The sequence below is a fragment of the Kogia breviceps genome, chromosome 8, assembly GCF_026419965.1.
Source record: "Kogia breviceps isolate mKogBre1 chromosome 8, mKogBre1 haplotype 1, whole genome shotgun sequence".
Lineage (NCBI taxonomy): Eukaryota > Metazoa > Chordata > Mammalia > Artiodactyla > Physeteridae > Kogia > Kogia breviceps.
This window is the reverse complement of record NC_081317.1, coordinates 1,247,611-1,264,954: the sequence shown is the minus strand read 5'-3', so window position 1 is coordinate 1,264,954 and position 17,344 is coordinate 1,247,611. Positions and strand designations below refer to the sequence as shown.

The 17,344-nt window shown below is 65.1% G+C and overlaps 1 protein-coding gene across 3 annotated transcripts in view; it reads right to left on the bottom strand.

The window, feature by feature from the left end:
• Nucleotides 1-1,125: 1,125 nt before the first annotated feature.
• The window catches only part of NOTCH1 (notch receptor 1), a 46,975-nt gene continuing 30,756 nt past the window's right edge, over nt 1,126-17,344 (bottom strand). The window contains exons 16-34 of one of the 3 annotated variants that reach the window (XM_067040262.1): nt 16,650-16,769; nt 16,181-16,333; nt 15,264-15,492; nt 14,358-14,559; nt 13,432-13,585; nt 13,118-13,302; nt 12,519-12,678; nt 12,097-12,354; nt 11,909-12,021; nt 10,630-11,201; nt 10,018-10,413; nt 9,222-9,370; nt 8,277-8,493; nt 8,032-8,119; nt 7,767-7,932; nt 6,858-7,153; nt 5,692-5,839; nt 5,514-5,611; nt 1,126-4,225 (exon numbers count right to left, since the gene is read on the bottom strand). In XM_067040262.1, coding sequence (XP_066896363.1) covers nt 2,783-4,225; nt 5,514-5,611; nt 5,692-5,839; nt 6,858-7,153; nt 7,767-7,932; nt 8,032-8,119; nt 8,277-8,493; nt 9,222-9,370; nt 10,018-10,413; nt 10,630-11,201; nt 11,909-12,021; nt 12,097-12,354; nt 12,519-12,678; nt 13,118-13,302; nt 13,432-13,585; nt 14,358-14,559; nt 15,264-15,492; nt 16,181-16,333; nt 16,650-16,769 — 5,147 coding nt within the window. In that variant the 3' untranslated portion in view covers nt 1,126-2,782. The remainder of the gene's footprint in view (nt 4,226-5,513; nt 5,612-5,691; nt 5,840-6,857; nt 7,154-7,766; nt 7,933-8,031; nt 8,120-8,276; nt 8,494-9,221; nt 9,371-10,017; nt 10,414-10,629; nt 11,202-11,908; nt 12,022-12,096; nt 12,355-12,518; nt 12,679-13,117; nt 13,303-13,431; nt 13,586-14,357; nt 14,560-15,263; nt 15,493-16,180; nt 16,334-16,649; nt 16,770-17,344) is intronic. The other 2 variants (XM_059072874.2, XM_067040263.1) reach the window with 2 other exon arrangements.

The following is a 17,344-nucleotide window of genomic DNA, read 5'->3' as shown; positions in this document are numbered from 1 at the left end:
ATTCCACTTCCCAGAACCTCCTGTCCCAGGAACGAAGCATCCAAACTCAGTGAGGAAATCTTGGGTTCACCTTTGTGCCTGGATAGGCCAGGCCCAGGGGCAGGCGGCACTTTGCAGTGGAAGGGGGTCACCGGACTCTCTGTTAAGCTGGTTTGGGGACTTCCCCGGTGGCGCAGTGGTTAAGAATCCTCCTGCCGATGCAGGGGACACGGGTTCGAGCCCCGGTCCGGGAAGACCCCACGTGCCGCGGAGCAACTAAGCCCGTGCGCCACAACTACTGAGCCTGTGCTCTAGAGCCCGCGAGCCACAACTACTGAAGCCCACGCGCCTAGAGCCCGTGCTCTGCAGCAAGAGAAGCCACCGCAGTGAGAAGCCCGTGCACCGCAACAAAGAGTAGCCCCCCCCCACAGCTAGAGAAAGCCCGCACGCAGCAACGACGACCTGACACAGCCAAAAAATAAATAAAGTTTAAAAAAAACTTTTTTTAATTAAAAAACCAAAATCTGGTTTGAAGCCACTGGCCTGGGGGTGGGGCCAGGTAGAGAAGGGGTGGGCTCAGGTAGAGAAGAGGCGGGGCCAGGTGAGAGGAGGGCCCAGGCCAGGTGAGAGGAGGGCCCAGGCCAGGTGGGACGAGGAGAGGCCCACGTGGGCGTCTGATGGCCCAACTCAGGATTCCTGAGCCGATGGTTCTGGCCAGCCTGCACCCCTTGGGGTCACCCCCGTGGTGCCCCTGCTCGGCTGTTCCAGTGGCTCCCCCCCTGACCTCACGCTAGGGTCTGGACTCCTTCCCGTGGCATCCCGGCCCCTCCCTGTGCCCCCCTTTCCCGCAGCGGCCCCCGGGCCGTGGCCCCCAGCCTGGTCAGTGGTGCCTCGCCCTGCGTGGCCCAGACAGTTGGGAGAGCCCAGAGCCTGGTGTCGGGCTGTATGTGCCCGGCTCCCTGCGGGGTGTCTGCCTCCCCGTGGTAGGCAGGGGACACTGGACACCTTCCGAGCGCACAGAGTGACACCGGCGCCCATGGGCCAGGGCTGGGCGGTCTCACCACCGCTCTCCCATCAGGAGGTACTTCGGAGCAGATTGCCCCGTTCTTCCTCCCTCTCAGAAAGCAAGCCAGCACCACAGCCGAGTTTAGCAAAATCTGGACGACCGTCAGAATCATTTTTATTGCAAATCAGCTAACAAAAAAGATGAAAAAAAATACATCATTTTCATCACCTGCAGTTTTGCATGTAGATAACTTTTTTAAAAAGTTTCCTTTTCATGTAAACTACACTCTATTTTATAAAACACGGTAAGAAGCAACATCTTAAGAAGTGTCTGGTCATGCCCACCAGGGGTGGCCCAGCACTGCGCCCGGCGAGGCCTGCGCAGCTGCCCGAACACCGTGGGCGGCCGGACCCTCCCTGGCTTTGCTCTCAGGAGCTACGGTTCGGCAGCTGCAGGTCCGGTCGGGGGCCTGGGTTCTGACATCCCTTACCAACATGACCCCTGACAGATTTGTTCAATCAGATTTCTTAAACAAAATCCCCCTTTAGAAATGTATTTACAGACGTTTACTCTGCCACAGGCTTATACTTGACAATGTAAGAATCTGCTCCCTCCCCCGGGCGCACGCCCCACCCCGAACCGGGAGGGGCGCCCCAAGCGCCCCACTGAGCCGCGCCGGGGCCCTGGCACGAGGGTCTCTGAGCAGTGAGGCTGCCCACGTTTCTCCAACTCTCCTATAACGACAGGGCCCATCCGCGCTCGGGCCCCAGGAGCACCAGCCCATCTTCCGCTGAACCCGGGAGACGCAGTTCAAGTCGAGACGCCTCCAACGGGGTGGCCCAGGCAGTGTCTTTCCCCAGAAAGGGGTAGGCCTCCCCAACGTGGGGTCCAAGGTGGGTACCACACCTCTGACTTCTCACTCCGCACGATGCTTAAATATCAGCGGGGGCCCGGGGGGGCCTGGGAGCCTCCAGAAAGAACAAGAACTCACAAGACCATTGAACAACTACATAATACTGAACCCGAAACAAAGATTCATGATTGGTACCATGAAATGTACCCTTGGTATACCCCAAGAACACATTTTTAAAAGCATGTTTTAAAAAAGTCATTTAAAAGAACACCGAAACGCATAAACCACATCATTTCACGTTACTTTCCTATTTTAGATGCAAATTAACCCATGTGCCAAAGGAGCAAAGGGTCTGCTTTTCTCTCTCTAGATGCATCTTCTCGCAAAACGCAGGTGGTCCCGGGAGCGTGCGTCGGGGGAGTGGTCCGGCTTTGGAGGAGGGCTGAGGGAGCTGTCTGGGGAAACGGCAGCAGGCCCAGGCACCCCCGGAGCTTTTTGAACAATGCTGGCTCAAAAACCTCCCTTCTCTGACATTTCTTTTCGGAGTAAAAAAAAAAAAGAGGAAATCAATAAATAAATGGCATTTGGAAATCATGAATCTTTGTTTATATTTTACAAACACCTAGGAATCTTTATCCTAAGCCGGGCAATCATGATTGAGAACTAGTTTATTTTCTTGGAGCAGATAAAAGTTGCTACCTGGTGATATACAAAACAGTACATATAAATAAAAAGACAGTGTTTCCAGGTAAAATAAAAGTACATAAATAAATACTAAAAAAAAAAAAAAAAAAAAAATTAAAAATCCTTGTCCTCTTATTTTGTATAAAGACACATTTCTTGAAAAAAGCTCCTTTGGTCGGCCCCGACATCCACGGAGCGCACGCGAACGTCCAGCAGGGCTTGGGAAAGGAAGCACAGGGTCCCTGGGGGCAGCCGGCTGTTTACTTAAAGGCCTCAGGAACGTGGGCGATCTGGGACGGCATGCTGGTGGGCGGGCTGGAGATGCCCTCGGACCAGTCGGAGATGTTGGAGCGCGGCGACGAGCTGGACCACTGGTCGGGGGACTCCGGGGACGGGGTGAGGAAGGGGTGCTCGGGCACCTGCAGCTGGTGGCTGGGGGTGTTGTCCACGGGGGAGGAGTAGCTGTGCTGGGAGGGGGGCGTCAGGAACTGGGCGGTGGTCATGGGCGGGGCCAGCGCCGCCGGCAGCGACGTGGGCAGGACCTGGCTGTCCTGCGGCAGGACGGTGTGCGCCGCCAGGCTGCCGGGGCCCAGGGGCTGCACGTCCGCCTGGCTCAGCTCCCCCGCCAAGAAGCTCCGGCCCATGTGGCCGCCGGTGGCCGAGCCCACACCGAGGTGTGGCTGCGGTGCCTGCGGCTGCATGTTCGGCGGCTGCATCTGTAAGTTCTGCTGTTGCTGCTGCGGCTGCACCAGGTGAGGCTGGGCGGCCAGCCGCGCGTTGGGCAGGGCCTGGTAGCTCATCATCTGGGACAGGGCGGTGGCAGACAGGCCGCCGTGCAGCGGGCCCACCACGCCGCGCTGCAGGGCGGGGGCCTGCGGGCTCAGGGTGCCCGGCGCCACGCTCCCTCGCAGCGGGTTGTACTGGTTCGGCACCAGGCCGTTCTGCAGCCGGGACAGCCACTCGCACTGGCCGTTCAGGCCTGCGGCTCCCCCCACGGTGAAATTCACGGCCCCACCACAGCTCCTGCTGCCGCCGGCACCCAGGACCGTGCTGGTGCCGGAGGCCACGGGCAGGTGGGAGAGGCGTGGCGGCCCCGCCTCGAAGGCCAGCCGGCCGCCCCCACTCAGCGCTGCCACCTCGGGCTTGGCCGCCACGCTCAGGTGACCGACACCCAGGTGGGCGTCGGGCATCCCGGGCAGGTGGTTGAGGGGCACAGAGGGAGACTGCTGGAAAGGGGAGGGCAGGAGGGGCGGGGAGGCTACATCCGACAGGTAGCCGTGGGGGGACTCCAGGGAGTCCACGGGCGACAGCGCGCTCGAGCCGTCCAGCAGGCAGCCCTTGCCGTCCTGGGACTTCTTCCTCCGCGCCTTGAGGTCCTTGGGCTCCTTGCCGCCGCAGGCCAGGCCCTTGGTGCTGGGCTTGCGGGCCTTCTTGCCCTGCACGGCGGGCTTCAGGTTGCCCAGGTAGCCGCCGGGAGAGCAGAGCGGGGGCGACAGGGTGGGCGCGCCGTGCAGCGGGGGGCTGCGCACCAGGCTGTACTCGTCCAGCAGCCGCACGATGTCGTGGTGCATGCGCTCCTGCGCGACGTCGCGGGGCAGGCGGTCCATGTGGTCCGTGATGTCCCGATTGGCGAAATGGTCCAGCAGCACCTTGGCCGTCTCGTAGCTGCCCTCCCGGGCGGCCAGGAACAAGGGCGTCTCCTCCTGGGGAAGTGGACGGGGGGCAGGTGAGGAGGTCACCTGTCACCAGAGGGACCGGTGGTCGGGGCCCCTCCTCCCGGCCACGGGGGCGTGGGGGGGGCACTTCATCTAGACCCTCCCCAGCATGCTACCTTTACCTGGCCTGTTAAGTCTTAACACAAAAGGCTTTAAATACATCTTCTGAGACCCACCCGGAGTCGGTCTGCGGGATCCTAGATTCTAAATCAGTAAAGCTTCACCTTTCCGGGGGTCATAGGCCCCACAGGAAATCTAACAGACTGTGGCCCCTCTTCCCTCCCTCCAAACCTGCACAGACGCAAACCCTGCCACAATTTCAGGGGCTCGGCGATGCCTAAAGTGCATCCGTGGGCACCACACGGTGCCCCAGGGACCCTGACATCTTCGCTCTGTCCCTGGGTCTTGGTTTACTCATCCGTACGGCGGACGTGCCGCGTATGCCCCCGAGGCTGCTGTTGGGCGGGGGTGGTGGGGGGGTGAGGCCTCGTGGCGCCTGCCTGGTACACACAAGGCCTCGGCCACGGTCGCTGCCTCGCCACAGCAGTCCCTTCGGCCACAGCCCCTCCGTCTCCGAGGCTGAGTCTCCCCAACGGGAGGTGGGATCACGTCTCTGCCCCCCGCAGACTCAGGAGCTCCTGGGCCCAACACCGCCCCCTGCGCCCCTCCCCCAGCACAGTCTGAAATGCAACCAGGGCTCCGTGAAGTATGGGGTGGGGCTGGACACGCAAAGGAGCCCAGCGACAAGTTTCAGGAGACGTGGGGTCAGACTGGGCTGGGGAGGAAGGCAAGCGCCTCCTTAGCCTCAGGGCACAGACTGCGGCAACGCTGAGGGAGACGGGGGTGGGGGTCCAGGCGCAGAAGGTGGCCACTCGCGTTGACACCCGGGCGCCTCCCAGCACGGAGTCCCCCCATGCCCACCAGCCTCCTGACTCAACGTGTACCATCTGGGTCACCCCACCCCGCCCAAGGACCGACAAGGACAGGGGTGGGGTCCAGGTCGGTGACAGAGAGCGGACAGCTGCGGCTGCTTCCTCGCTACGCTGGGACGCACGCCCTGCGCTTGAGAGGGGACCCGTAAATACGGCAGGAAGGAGGGCGGGAGAGCCAACGACACACAGGCACTCGCTGAGGGGTCCCCATCTGTGTGCCAGGGGCTCCTGCTGGGACTTTACAGGTTAGGGAGCTGAGGCCCAGGAGCTGAAGTCACCGGCCTGGGGGTCTGCCAGTTGGAAAAGAGTGAGGTTGGGGGATGTGACTCGCCAGCCCAGCCCACCTTGTTGTTCTGCATGTCCTTGTTGGCCCCGTTCTTCAGGAGCACGACGGCGGCCTCCACGTTGTTCACCGCGGCGGCCCAGTGCAGGGCGGACTTGCCTGCGAGGGAAGCAGAGGGCGGGTCAGGAAGGAGCAGGTGCCCGCAGGCACCCCCGCGGGCTGGGCGCCGCCTGGCTCACCCAGGTCGTCCACGGCGTTGACGTCGGCGTGGGAGTTGATGAGGTCCTCCAGCATGCCCTCGACGGCCAGGCGGGCGGCCAGGATCAGCGGAGTTGTGCCGTCGTGCATGCGGGCGTCCAGGTCCGTGGCTCGGTTCCGGATCAGGATCTAGGCGACAGGGAAGGTCTCAGGCTCGGCCAGTGTGAGTGCGAGGCCCCCACCTGGGACAGATGCTTGGGATCCGATCCCTGACGCGGAAGCAGCCCCTCCTGGGGTCTAAGTGGCCCCAGCGAGACTGGACGGCCATGGAGTTGGGGAGGAGGGGCACCACCGGCCGCCGCTAGAGGGGCCAGGGCCAGAGCATCCGTGAGGACGGTCACCGTTTGCTCGTGGGTGAAAGGAGCTGGGGACCAAGCCACGTGTGGGACGGGCCTATAACTCCTGTGAAACGAGCGCCTGTGGGAATTCATGTCTCTAAGCGCCAGAGAGACTCTGCCAGAGCAAACTCGCCAGGGCCTGCCTCCAGGGGCTCGTTTAAATCGTCCTTGATCTCTTACTTCCATAGAAAGTCGACGCATCAAAAATTACTAAATTCAAACCCCCATCTGTGCCCTATTTACCTGCCCGTCTGTGCAGAGCAGCACTGCCCAGAGCCTGGTTGGTCTGCGGCAGGGGGGCCAGCCGGCGGCTTTCAAAGCACCCTCTGCCAGTGACACTCCCCAGAGGCCCAGGCATCCAAGTCCCTAATCCACCCTGGTCCTGGGACCCCCAGCAAGGCCAGAGCTCCCGGTCCACAGGCAGCAAACAGCAGCCTCCAACCCTTCTCCCCACCGCCAGAGGCAACGCCTCCAGCCAAAGCACGGAGGGAGGGGCAAGGCAGGTGGGGGGGCAGACGCAGGGGACGGAGCCTGTCTTGGGTGAAGGCGAGGAGGCCCCGCTTCCCGCAGGCCCCCACGGCCTCCTGCTGGACCGCGGCTAGCCGGGCTCCCCGGCGAGGACGACACGGGGCTTTGATGCCCTACCCGGCCTTGGGCCCCCTTCAGGGTGCAAAGGCTTGAGACAGGGAAGAGGGGGAGACGCCAGCTGCCCCTGCTCTGGCCACGCTTGGAACGAGGGCTCCGGGGCCCGCCCACAAGGAGGGAAGGCGGGCGCAGGCTAGCAGAAGGGCGCGGGCACGGCTGCCCACCTGAAAGACCCCCTGCGCGTCGGCAGCCACGGCCGCGTGCAGCGGGGTGCGCCCCATGTTGTCCTGGATGTTGGCGTCGGCGCTGGCCTCTAGCAGGCGCTTGGCCGCGTCGGAGCGCGAGTAGCGGGCAGCCAGGTGCAGGGCGGTCTCGCCGGTGCGGTCCGTCTGGTTGTGCAGGCTGGCGCCCTGGTAGATGAAGTCCGAGATGACCGCGGGCGCGTCCTCCTCCTCCTCGCTGTTGCCCGTCTCCAGGCCCCCTCCACTGCAGGAGGCTATCATGAGGGGCGTGAAGCCGTCTGCAGGGGCGGGACAGGGGCGGGACAGGGGCGGGGCCTGGTCAGGAAGGCCGGCCCCCAGCAGCTGCTCGGGGACTGTGACAACGGTCCGCAGCGGGCGGGCGGGCAGCCCTGTGGACACGCGGCCCACGGAGACCACCCTGCCCGGGGCCAACGCAGTCCATCCAAGCTCCCCGAGGGCAGAGCCAAGTCCAGCTCCAACGGGCCGGTGGGCGACAGAGACGCCCGCCGCTCGGCTTCCTGACCCGCCCGAGAGCTTCACCAACAGCCCACCCAGGAGAGAGGCCGTGTAAGAAATGGGTGGTTAGGAAACCAACACCTTGGGGTCTCAAAAGAAGCGTTTGGATCAAGAAATTAACTCGGAGGGCAGAGTGAGTTTTGAGACCGTCACCCCGAGAGGGGGGAGCCAGCGAGGAGGCTGAGCGACTCCCCGGGGTCCCCACCCCCTCCAAGGTCTCATCCCCGCAAAGCTGCGCTTCCAGGTACTGAACCCGAGGGCTCAGGGGAGGGGGGCAGGCAGGTGACGAGGTCAGGGAAGAGCAGGCTGCCCGAAGCGGCTAGGTGCCCCAGGGTGGAGCCCCGGAGGGCGGTGCGGGGGGCTGGCGGCACCTACCCGGCCCGCGGACATTGACGTCCATGCAGTCGGTGTCGGCCTCGCCCTGCGGCGGCGTGGGGGCCATGGCGGACACGCGGAGGTCAGCGGCGTCCAGGTGCTGCTGGGTCCACTGCCGGTGGTCTGTCTGGTCATCCGGGTCGGGAAGGACCACGGGCTCCTCGAACTATGGAAGAGGGTCGAGCAGAGGGCCACGTCCTAAGGGGCCGGGAGGGCTGGGGGCGGGGGGGGGGGCCGGGGGCGGGGCCCTGGAGCGCCAACTCACCCGGAACTTCTTGGCTTCCAGGCCCTCATCGCCCCACGCGTTCTGGCTGTCGTCCATGAGGGCGCCGTCCGAGGTGTTCTTCAGGGGCCTGGGAGTGAGGGGGTGGGGAGGCGGGGCTGAGCGGGGCTCCCAGGAGACCCCCGGGGCCCTGCCCGCGCCTGGCGTCTGAGGCGGGGCCCGCGGGTCCACAGGAGGCAGCCCCGCCTCCCGCACGTCCCCCAGATGCCGCGGCCACGTCCACTAACTTGAGGCCCACGGAGTCCTCGCCGAGGGGCTCCCGCCGCTTCTTCTTGCTGGCCTCCGACACCTTGAAGCCCTCGGGGAACCAGAGCTGGCCATGCTGCCGCCGGCGCTTCCGCGACAGCAGCACCCCGCAGCCCACGAAGAAGAGCAGCACGAAGGCCACCACGGCCACGTACATGAAGTGCAGCGGCGGGGGCGGGGGCGGCTCCACCGTCTCACCTGCGGGCACAGGGGCCGCGGGCGGGCGCCCGGACATCAGGCCAAGCTACCAGGCAGGCTGGCGGCCGGGGGCAGCGCACTGGCTCCGCGGCCGGGCGCCTCCTCGCCCACTCTCCTCCATCCCGCCCCCCAAAATAAGGTCATTTTCTACGCGATTAATCAGAATTGCAAACTATCGCTAAATTCTCTCCTGCACCAGCCGGCTATCTGGAGACGGCTTTTACTTTTTTCTCCTTTAAGGGAGAAGGATTAGCCAACTTCAAATCACTGCACTTGCATTGAGCTGTTAAGACAAAGGATTTAGGGGGATTTTCGAGATACAAACTTCAACACTTCACATGACACCGATCAATTCTTTTCTCTCTCCCTCCTTTTTTTTTTAAAAAAAAGCTGTAATGATTTTGAAATAATACCCAACAAAGAAAAATCAGGAGGAACGGGTGGGGCGAGAAAAAGGCTCCCACTTTCTGGTGGATGTGCTGGTTCCCCTGGGCCAGCCTCGCTGACAGCTGTCACCGTGGGGAGGGAGAGAGTGCGGGGCGGAAAACGCCAGCAAAGCACTCCCGAAACTCTGGATGGCGTGACACCCCCGTGGGTGGCAAATGGCACGGAGACGTGAGCATCTTGGAGGAGAGCTGGGAGGCAGCCCCTCCCAGGCGGACCCCTCCCAGTACACACACAAAAGCTCCCGAGGGAGGGTGGCTGCGCGAGCAGGGCGGGCCACTCACTCTGCACGGCCTCGATCTTGTAGGGGATGTTGAGGCTGCCCAGCGAGGCGAGCGCGCCCAGGAAGGCGGCCACATCCGTGGCGCTCTGGAAGCACTGGGAGGACGACTGGACGCACTGCCGGTTGTCGATCTCCAGGTAGACGATGGACCTGGGGGCACACCGGGGTCAGGGGGCTCGGGCCCCGGCCTCCTCCCTGTGTGTCCACCCAGCCCACTGCCTCCAAGGACCAGCTCTGGCTCCGGTGGCATCACCCTGATGGCCGGGGTCTGAGGCACTCCCAGAAGCCGAGGGGGCAGCCTGGGGCGGCGGGGAGCTGGGTCTGGACGGGAACAGCCCTGGAGGTGGACAGCGCCGCTGCCGGCCCACCGCGTCCGCCCCAGCAGGGCACACGTGGCTGCTCATCACAGACTCTCCTCAGAGAGCTTGCGCGCCCACCCCCGGCCCCGTGGCTCCCTTGAGCGCCACGAGCATTCCTGTTCCTCATCTCGGAAGGAAGGAGATGTTAAGAGCCTGATCCTTCCCCGAGAGCTGCCCCCAGGCTCCAGGGCATGGGCCATGGGGTGAAGAGGCCCCCCAGGGGCAATGCTGTCTCTGCCCCTCACCCCTCACGGGCCCCGTTAAGTCCTGGGTCTCTTTCACCATGTAGTGGGAAGAGCGCTACGCTCGGCGTGGGCGTGGCGTGGCGTGGGGGGCGTGGTGTGGGCGTGGCGTGGCGCCGTGGGGAGGGCCCTGCCGGTCGGTCGGGGCGGGGCCTGGCCTGCGGGGGTGGGAGGGGCCCCGCGGGAGCGCACTCACCCGCGGATGTCCATGGGGTCCAGCTCCCTGCGCCGGCGCCCGCCCCCACTGCCCGGGAGCAGCGAGGCCCCGGCGTCCACAGAGCGCCTGATGGGGTGCTTGCGAAGCTCCTCCTCGCGGCCGTAGTAGGGGAAGATCATCTGCTGGCCGCTGGCGTCGCGCTTGAAGACCACGTTCGTGTGCAGCAGGCGGCTGAGCTCGCGCAGGAAGTGCAGGGAGTGGTTGCGCAGCTGTTCGGGCGGCATCAGCACCACCAGCACCAGCGTGCCGGCCGCCAGCCGCTCGGGCATGTGCTCCGCGCAGTCCAGCCCGTCCCACTCGCACTCGGCGCTGTTGCAGCCCTGGTCGCAGTGCCCGTCCCTGAAGTGGTCCTTGCAGTACTGGTCGTACAGGGGGCTGTGGGCACGGGCACGCTCAGGGCTCCCTCCACGCCGGGCCCCCGGGGACCCTCGGCCAGCACCTGCCCGCCCGCCGCCCTGCCCGCGTGCTCAGGGTCCTTCCTCCGCCCGCGCCCCGGGCCCTCCCCCTGCCCGTGAGCGGACGGCTCCCTCGTGCTGCCCCGTGAGCCCCGGGGCCCCCGCGGTGCAGAGCGGCCGTCCCCGTGGGCCTCACTTGCACTGGCCTTCTGCGCGCTGGCAGTCGAAGCCGTCGAAGAGGCAGCCGGCCGAGTTGCACTGGCTGTCGCAGCGGCCGTTGCTGAAGTACTTCCAGCACTGCAGGGACTGAGTGCAGTTCTGCCAGGGGTCGTTGAAGTTGAGGGAGCAGTCGCCGCCGTCCCAGCCGCAGGCGTGGTTGTTGCACTGAAGGCTGCAGGCCTTGTTGCCGGCCTCCTCGCGGCAGCCGGGCAGCTCGCAGGCCTCCTCGATCTGCGGCGGGGGGATGTCGAGGCCCACGCCACCGCCGAAGCTGTAGTCCAGGATATGGCACAGGAGCCCGTTGAACTTGGCGGGGCACAGGCAGCGGTAGAAGGGGCTCTCGGACGTGGGCTCGCAGCTGCCCTGGTTGTAGCAGGGGTTGCCACCCATGCAGGGGCTGCTGACAGGGAACTGGCACTCGGGGCCGGTGAAGGGGCCCAGGCACAGGCAGGTGGGGCTGCGCGGGCCCGAGATGCAGGTGCCGCCGTTGAGGCATCGCAGGCTGCCGCAGCTGCGTGCGTCGTTCTCACACGTGGCACCCTCGAAGCCCTGCCGGGAGGGGGCCACACGGGGGGTGTCGGGGTGGGCCGGCTCCCCAGATGCCCGGGGACCCGCCCAGGCCTGGCCGTGCCTCTGCATCCCCCCATCCCCCTTTCCCCGGGGAGCCGGACCCTTTAAAGAAAGTCAACATAAAACGCTCAGGGGTTCCCAGGGGTTAGGAGTGAGGGAAAAGGGAGCACAGGGGGAGCGTGGGGCAGTTTTAGGGCTCCGACAAACCCACGTGATCCTGCAGCAGTGGACGTGTGACACTGCACGTGTGTCAGACCCAGACACCACAGGAGCGCAGACTTGACTTAATGTATCAGTGTGGATCGTTTAACAGTGTATCAATGCTGGTGGTAAGTGGTAACAATGTTCCACGTGAGGGCAAGTAGCTAACAAGTGGGAAACTAGGTGTGTCGAGGGAGGGGGTACGTGGGAACCCTCCTTCTGCACGATTTTTCTATAAAAGTGCTCTAAACGTAAAGTTTATTGACACAAAACACACGGTCTCGAAGGGAACGAGGAGGCTGGAGTCCAGACACTCAGGCCACCCTTTGTCCTCCGGCACGTGTGTGGGACGGGGGGAGGCGGGGTTCTCTGGCCACCTCGGTACCCCAGGTGCGCCAAGCGGGCGCGTCCTTCTGTGACCTTCAGAACAGGGAGCCCTCCTGGCCGCACAGGACCCTTCCCACCGCCTGCCCGGCTGTACCTACCGCTGGGCATTTGCAGATGAACCCGCGGGCGGTGTTGGAGGCCACGGCACAGCTGCCCCCGTTCTTGCAGGGCCTGTCCTTGCAGCCGTTGATGACCGACTCACAGCGGCGCCCTGGGGACGAGAGCAGGTGTGAGGGGCTGACCCCCACCCGGGCACGGCTCCCTGCCCCCGGCCGGCGGCACCCACCGGTGTGGCCGGCGCGGCACTCGCAGTGGAAGGCGTTGACGCGCTGCACGCAGTTCTGGGTGCCGCGGGCGTCGCAGGGGTTGGACAGGCACTCGTTGACGTCACCCTCACAGCGCTCGCCCACGAAGCCGGGCGGGCAGGTGCAGCTGTAGCCGCCCACCTGGTCCACGCAGGTGCCGTTGTTAAAGCACTTGGGGCCCCGGGACACGGGGTCGATGGGGGGGTTGCAGTCATCCACGTTGATCTCACAGTGCACGCCTGCAGGCCCAGGCACCGTCAGACCCCGTGCGGCTGCTGGCTGCTCCCCGCCCCCGCCACAGGTGCGCCCCCCGGCCAGCGGTCAGGACCAGGGAGCCTGGACGCCCAGGAAATGGACGCCGGCCACGGCCCGCACGCTCCCTCCCGGGTGCGGCCTTGCCTACCCTGAGTGCCCCGGGGGCAGGAGCACTTGTAGGTGTTGGTGAGGTCGATGCAGGTGCCCCCATTCCGGCACGGCTGGGACAGACACTCGTTGACCTCCTCGGAGCAGTTCACCCCGTGGTAGCCAGCCACGCACTGCAGGGGGACGGCGAGGGGGCGGGCCTGTGGCTCAGTGAGCCCCCCGCTCCCTGTGCAGGCTGATGGGGCCCACGAGCTGCCCTCTTGCCCAGCAAAGCTGGGGGTTCCTCCCATTTGGCGGACCCAGGTGGAGACCCCGGGAAGGACCCCAGTAAGCTGCAGTTTACTACCGGCCAAGGTGGGTGTTAGACCCGGTTCCCCACATAGAGGTGGGGGCCTTGGGGCAAATCTGGGGGAGGGGAAACCCCGTCCCGTTTCCTCTTCCAGGTGCTGCCGTGCCCCCGCCAGAGGACAACTCCTCTGGGCAGTCCTTCCTGATTACCGAGCCCTCCCTTAATAAGACTGAACGTTGTACAGGTGTACGGGCTTGGTCTTCCCGGCTGCACCGGCTCCCGGCCCAGGGCCCCGCCCTCGACGACACCCACACCAGACACGCGCACCCTCACCAGGGACGGGTCCCCACCTCGCAGGAGTAGCCACCAGGGTAGTCGGTGCAAGTGGCCCCGTTCTGGCAGGGGCTGGGCGAGCACTCGTCTACCTGGTCCTCACAGTAGCTGCCCGTGTAGCCCGCCTGGCAGTGGCAGTGGTGCGTGTTGCCCACGTTCATGCAGAGCCCTCCGTTCCGGCACAGGTGGGTAACATTGATGCCTGCAGGGGGCAGGGCGGACGGAGCATGAGGCCTGGGCTCCCCGCCTGACAGCAAACCTCCTGACCTCAGAGGACAGACACCCGGGAGTTGCGGGGAGACCCGGGCCAGGTCGGGACACGGCCGGTTACCTTGCTGCCATGCGGCCACCTCACAGGAGACGCTGGGCACGTCGCAGTAGAGGCCGGTCCAGCCGCTGTGGCACTCACAGCGGTACAAGGCGTTGGTCTGCCAGCACCTGCCGCCATTCTTGCAGGGCGAGGAGTCACACCAGCGCACGAGGTTCTGGGGACGGCAGGGGGCAGCCTCGCTCACAACGCCCCCACCCGCAACTCCCAAGGGGCCCATCCCACCTGGCAGGGGAACACACATGCGCCAGAGAGCCTCTCACCCAAGGTGGCTCGTGACCCCATCCTACAGAAATGGACCCCGAGGCCCATGGGCCCCCTGCTCAGGAACCGCCAGGGGCTGGGGCGAGGGTCTCTCTCTTGCTCCGGGCCCTCAGTGAATCCAGACCACCAGCTGCCCTGCCCTTTTTTTTGGCGGCGGCGAGAGGGGGCACGCCACGCACCTTACGGGATCTTAGTTCCCCGACTGGGGACTGAACTCGCGCCCTTGGCAGTGAAAGTGCAGAGTCCTAACCACTGGACAGCCAGGGAATTCCCAGCTGCCTTTCCTTGAAGGAAAATTTTTCTTAAGAAGTAAACAGCTCTTTTGTAACTGAGGTTTTATGTGAAAATCTCCAATGACTATACATCTTTAATAGCTTTACGTATTTCCTATGAAAACACTGGCTTTTAGCCGTCTTCCCCCAGATCCGGTGGGCCTCATTCTTGCTCCATAAACCTCTGCTACCTGAGTTCAAGTTCCCCTCTGACTCCTTATCTGGCAGCTCAGCCCAGGGCTGGGCCCCAGGCCGGCAGCCCAGATCTCCGGGAGCCACCCCCGCCCCCTGAGCCCGGCCCTCTCACCCGCACCCCAGGCTGGTGAAGCCGGCTGGAGCGGAGGCGAGGGGGATCCAGCGGGGTGGCTGTGACGCCGAGTGCTGGGCACTCACCTGGCAGTTGAGGCCAGTGTAGCCCTGCGGGCAGGTGCACTTGTAGGTGCCATAGCTGTCGTGGCAGGTGCCGCCGTGCAGGCAGGGCCGGGAGTCACACTCGTTGACGTCGTGCTGGCAGTAGCTGCCCGTGAAGCCTGGCGGGCACAGGCAGGTAAAGGAGTTGATGCCGTCCACGCAGGTACCGCCGTTGAAGCAGGAGCTGGAGGGGGGGGGGCGGCGGGGGGGGCGGCGGTGAGCGGGGGTGGGGGCAGCAGGACCCTGCCGAAGCAGGTACCTCCACGCTGGCGTCTCCCCCTCGAATCAGTGCCCGAAGGGGTCTGAGTGCCGGGACAGGCCAGCAACAGCCTCCCTGAGGTCAGCCGACAGGAGTCCCGGGAGGTCGCCAGCACAGGGCCAGGGACCTCAAATTCTCACACCATGTCATACTCCCCTCCTTTGCCGTCTTGTAACTCACGCTGAGAGGAGCTCCATCACACACGCGGTATATAGCGGTTAATATAAAAATAGGCAGAAACCGGAATTGCACAGACAACACGGGAGACAGTTATGTCAGAAACCAGGGATGAGCTTCCACACTGAGCTTCCTGGCAGCCAAGGCAAACGAGGAAACAAGATGGGTTACAAGGCCCTCGGTCTAATAGAAGGAGGAACACCAGTTCTTCAGGATAAACCACCAGGGTTCCTGCTTCTAAGTCACGCGGGTCAACGGACAATAGCTCTTTCAGGAGGAACAGCATCTGAGTCAACCCGACTGGCACCGTGTGCCCACCAGGCAGACACCTGCTCGGCGCGCAGGTTGCCGGACACCGTGCGGCCCTGCGGCCCGTCGGCCTGCCCACGTCCGCCTGAGGCCCGGCACCGCCCTGCACGGCGCCCACACCGGTGGCCGCAGCCCCCACGCACCTCTCTGTGCAGTCAGGCGTGTTGTTCTCACAGTGGATCCCACTGAAGCCCGCGGGGCAGGTGCAGGTGTAGCTGTCCACGCAGTCGGTGCAGTTGGCGCCGTTGCGGCAGGGGTTGCTGGCGCACTCGTTGATGTCCTCCTCGCAGAAGGCGCCCTGGAAGCCGGGCAGGCAGTCGCAGAAGGCCGTGTTGATGCCGTCTGTGCAGGAGCCCCCGTTGTGGCACGGGTCTGGGAGAGGAAGGGAGGGCAGGCCTGATGGGCGGGCACCACCCCCGCTGCCAGGGCAGTGGAAGCCGCGGGGACCCTGGCACTGTCCCCACGGTGTCCGGCCAGGAGCCCCTGACCCGGCAGGCTGCGTCACGGGCTTGGGGTCCACCCCCCCGCCACGTGTTCCCGGTCCCCAGGCCACAAGGACGAGGAGAACACCCGGGGTTAACAGTGAGACCAAGCAAGGCTGCAGTCAGTCTTCCCTGCTCGCCAGTGACACCAGATGAGATACTCGGCTTCTCCGGACGCCAAGGTCACGTGAACCAGGGGTCTGAGAGCCCCGCTCCTCAGGGGGTCGCGACAAGAATAAGAGCCACGCCGGACCTGGGCAGGGAAGGCCCTGGGGGAGGAGCCCTGGAGTCCGGTGGGGAGATGCCGGGATGGGCTTGAAGCCTGCAACCTGGCTCCAGAGCCTCCAGAACCACGTGGGAACACCTCGCTGGTCAACAGCAGCCACCCCCCCAGCACCTCCTCCGGCCCCTGACCAGGCGCCCTCCTGGGGGGTCCAGCTGGCCAGCGCCAACCCCGCACCCGGGTGCCGCCCCGTCCACCCTCCCATCCGACCCCGACGAGCTCCCTGCCCCGAGCCCCCCGTGGGGAAACAGGTCTGAGCATCTCCGAGGTGGACGGAGCACGGCCGGCCACTCACTGGGGCGGCAGTCATCGACGTCCGTCTCGCAGTTACGCCCGGTGTAGCCGGCCTGGCAGTGGCAGCGGTAGCCACCGTTGGTGTTCTGGCAGGAGGCTCCGGTGCGGCACGGGCTCTTCACGCACTCGTTGATGTCGATCTCGCAGGTCTGCCCTGGGGGAGGGGGAGAGGGGGCTGTCACAGCTCAGCCCCCTCCCCACAGGACTCTCCCCCGCCCCCCAGGAGCGGGGCCTCCGCAGCCGCGGGATGGTCCTCTGGGGGCGTCCCGGGAAGGAGGGGCTCTGCGACTTGCTGTCCCCCGACGTGGGGCCGAGCCAGGACGCAGACGTTCGAGGCTGGGAGGGCTCTGCAGCCCGCTGGCTCATCTCCGAGGACGGGGAGCTCACTACCTCTTGCTCTACAGATGCCCAGGCTCCCCGGGACTCCCACCCTGCCCGTCCCAGCGCCTCCTGGGCTCGCTGGCTCTCACCCTGCCAGCCCACAGGGCAGGCGCAGGAGAAGCTCTGGTAGTCCTTGGACTCCTTGCACTCGCCGCCGTTTCTGCAGGGGCCGGGGGCACACGGGGCCAGCACCGCCTCGCACGCGGCTCCTGAGGGGAAGAGGCACAGGCGGGGAGCCCCGGCCCGGAGGGTCAACGCCCCGAGGCACCACCTGACGGAGACCACTGCGGCCGCCGCCTGTGGGTGCTTCTACCGCCAAAGCACATTCGGTTGCCCCGCAGGGGGGCACACGGAGTGGCACTGGAACCCCCCCGTGAGCACCGGGCTGAGTCAGGACCCGAACACAAACCAGAGAATCCCCTGCCCCGCGGCAGGTGGTGGGGCAGGGGCTGGGCTGGGACCGATGCCCCCCACAACGTCACAGGGGCCTTGGACCTGCTCTCGGCCTCACGCCCCCTCCTCACCCCCTGGTAGCAGAGGGCCCTGCACTGAGCCGGCGGCCTGGGGGCCGATCCAGGGGCTCTGTGTCAAGGGCAGCAAGCGCCCAACGCAGGAGGCCACTGACCAAAGGCTGTGACAGCAGGGGACGAGCCCTCGCTGCCGGGGACGTGCCAGCCTCAGCCCCGAGCACGGGCTACTTATCAGGGGAGCAGCGGGTGAGGTGTCAGGACCCCTGGGACGGGGATGGGAGTCTCGCTAGACCCCCGTGCACGCTGGGTGACTT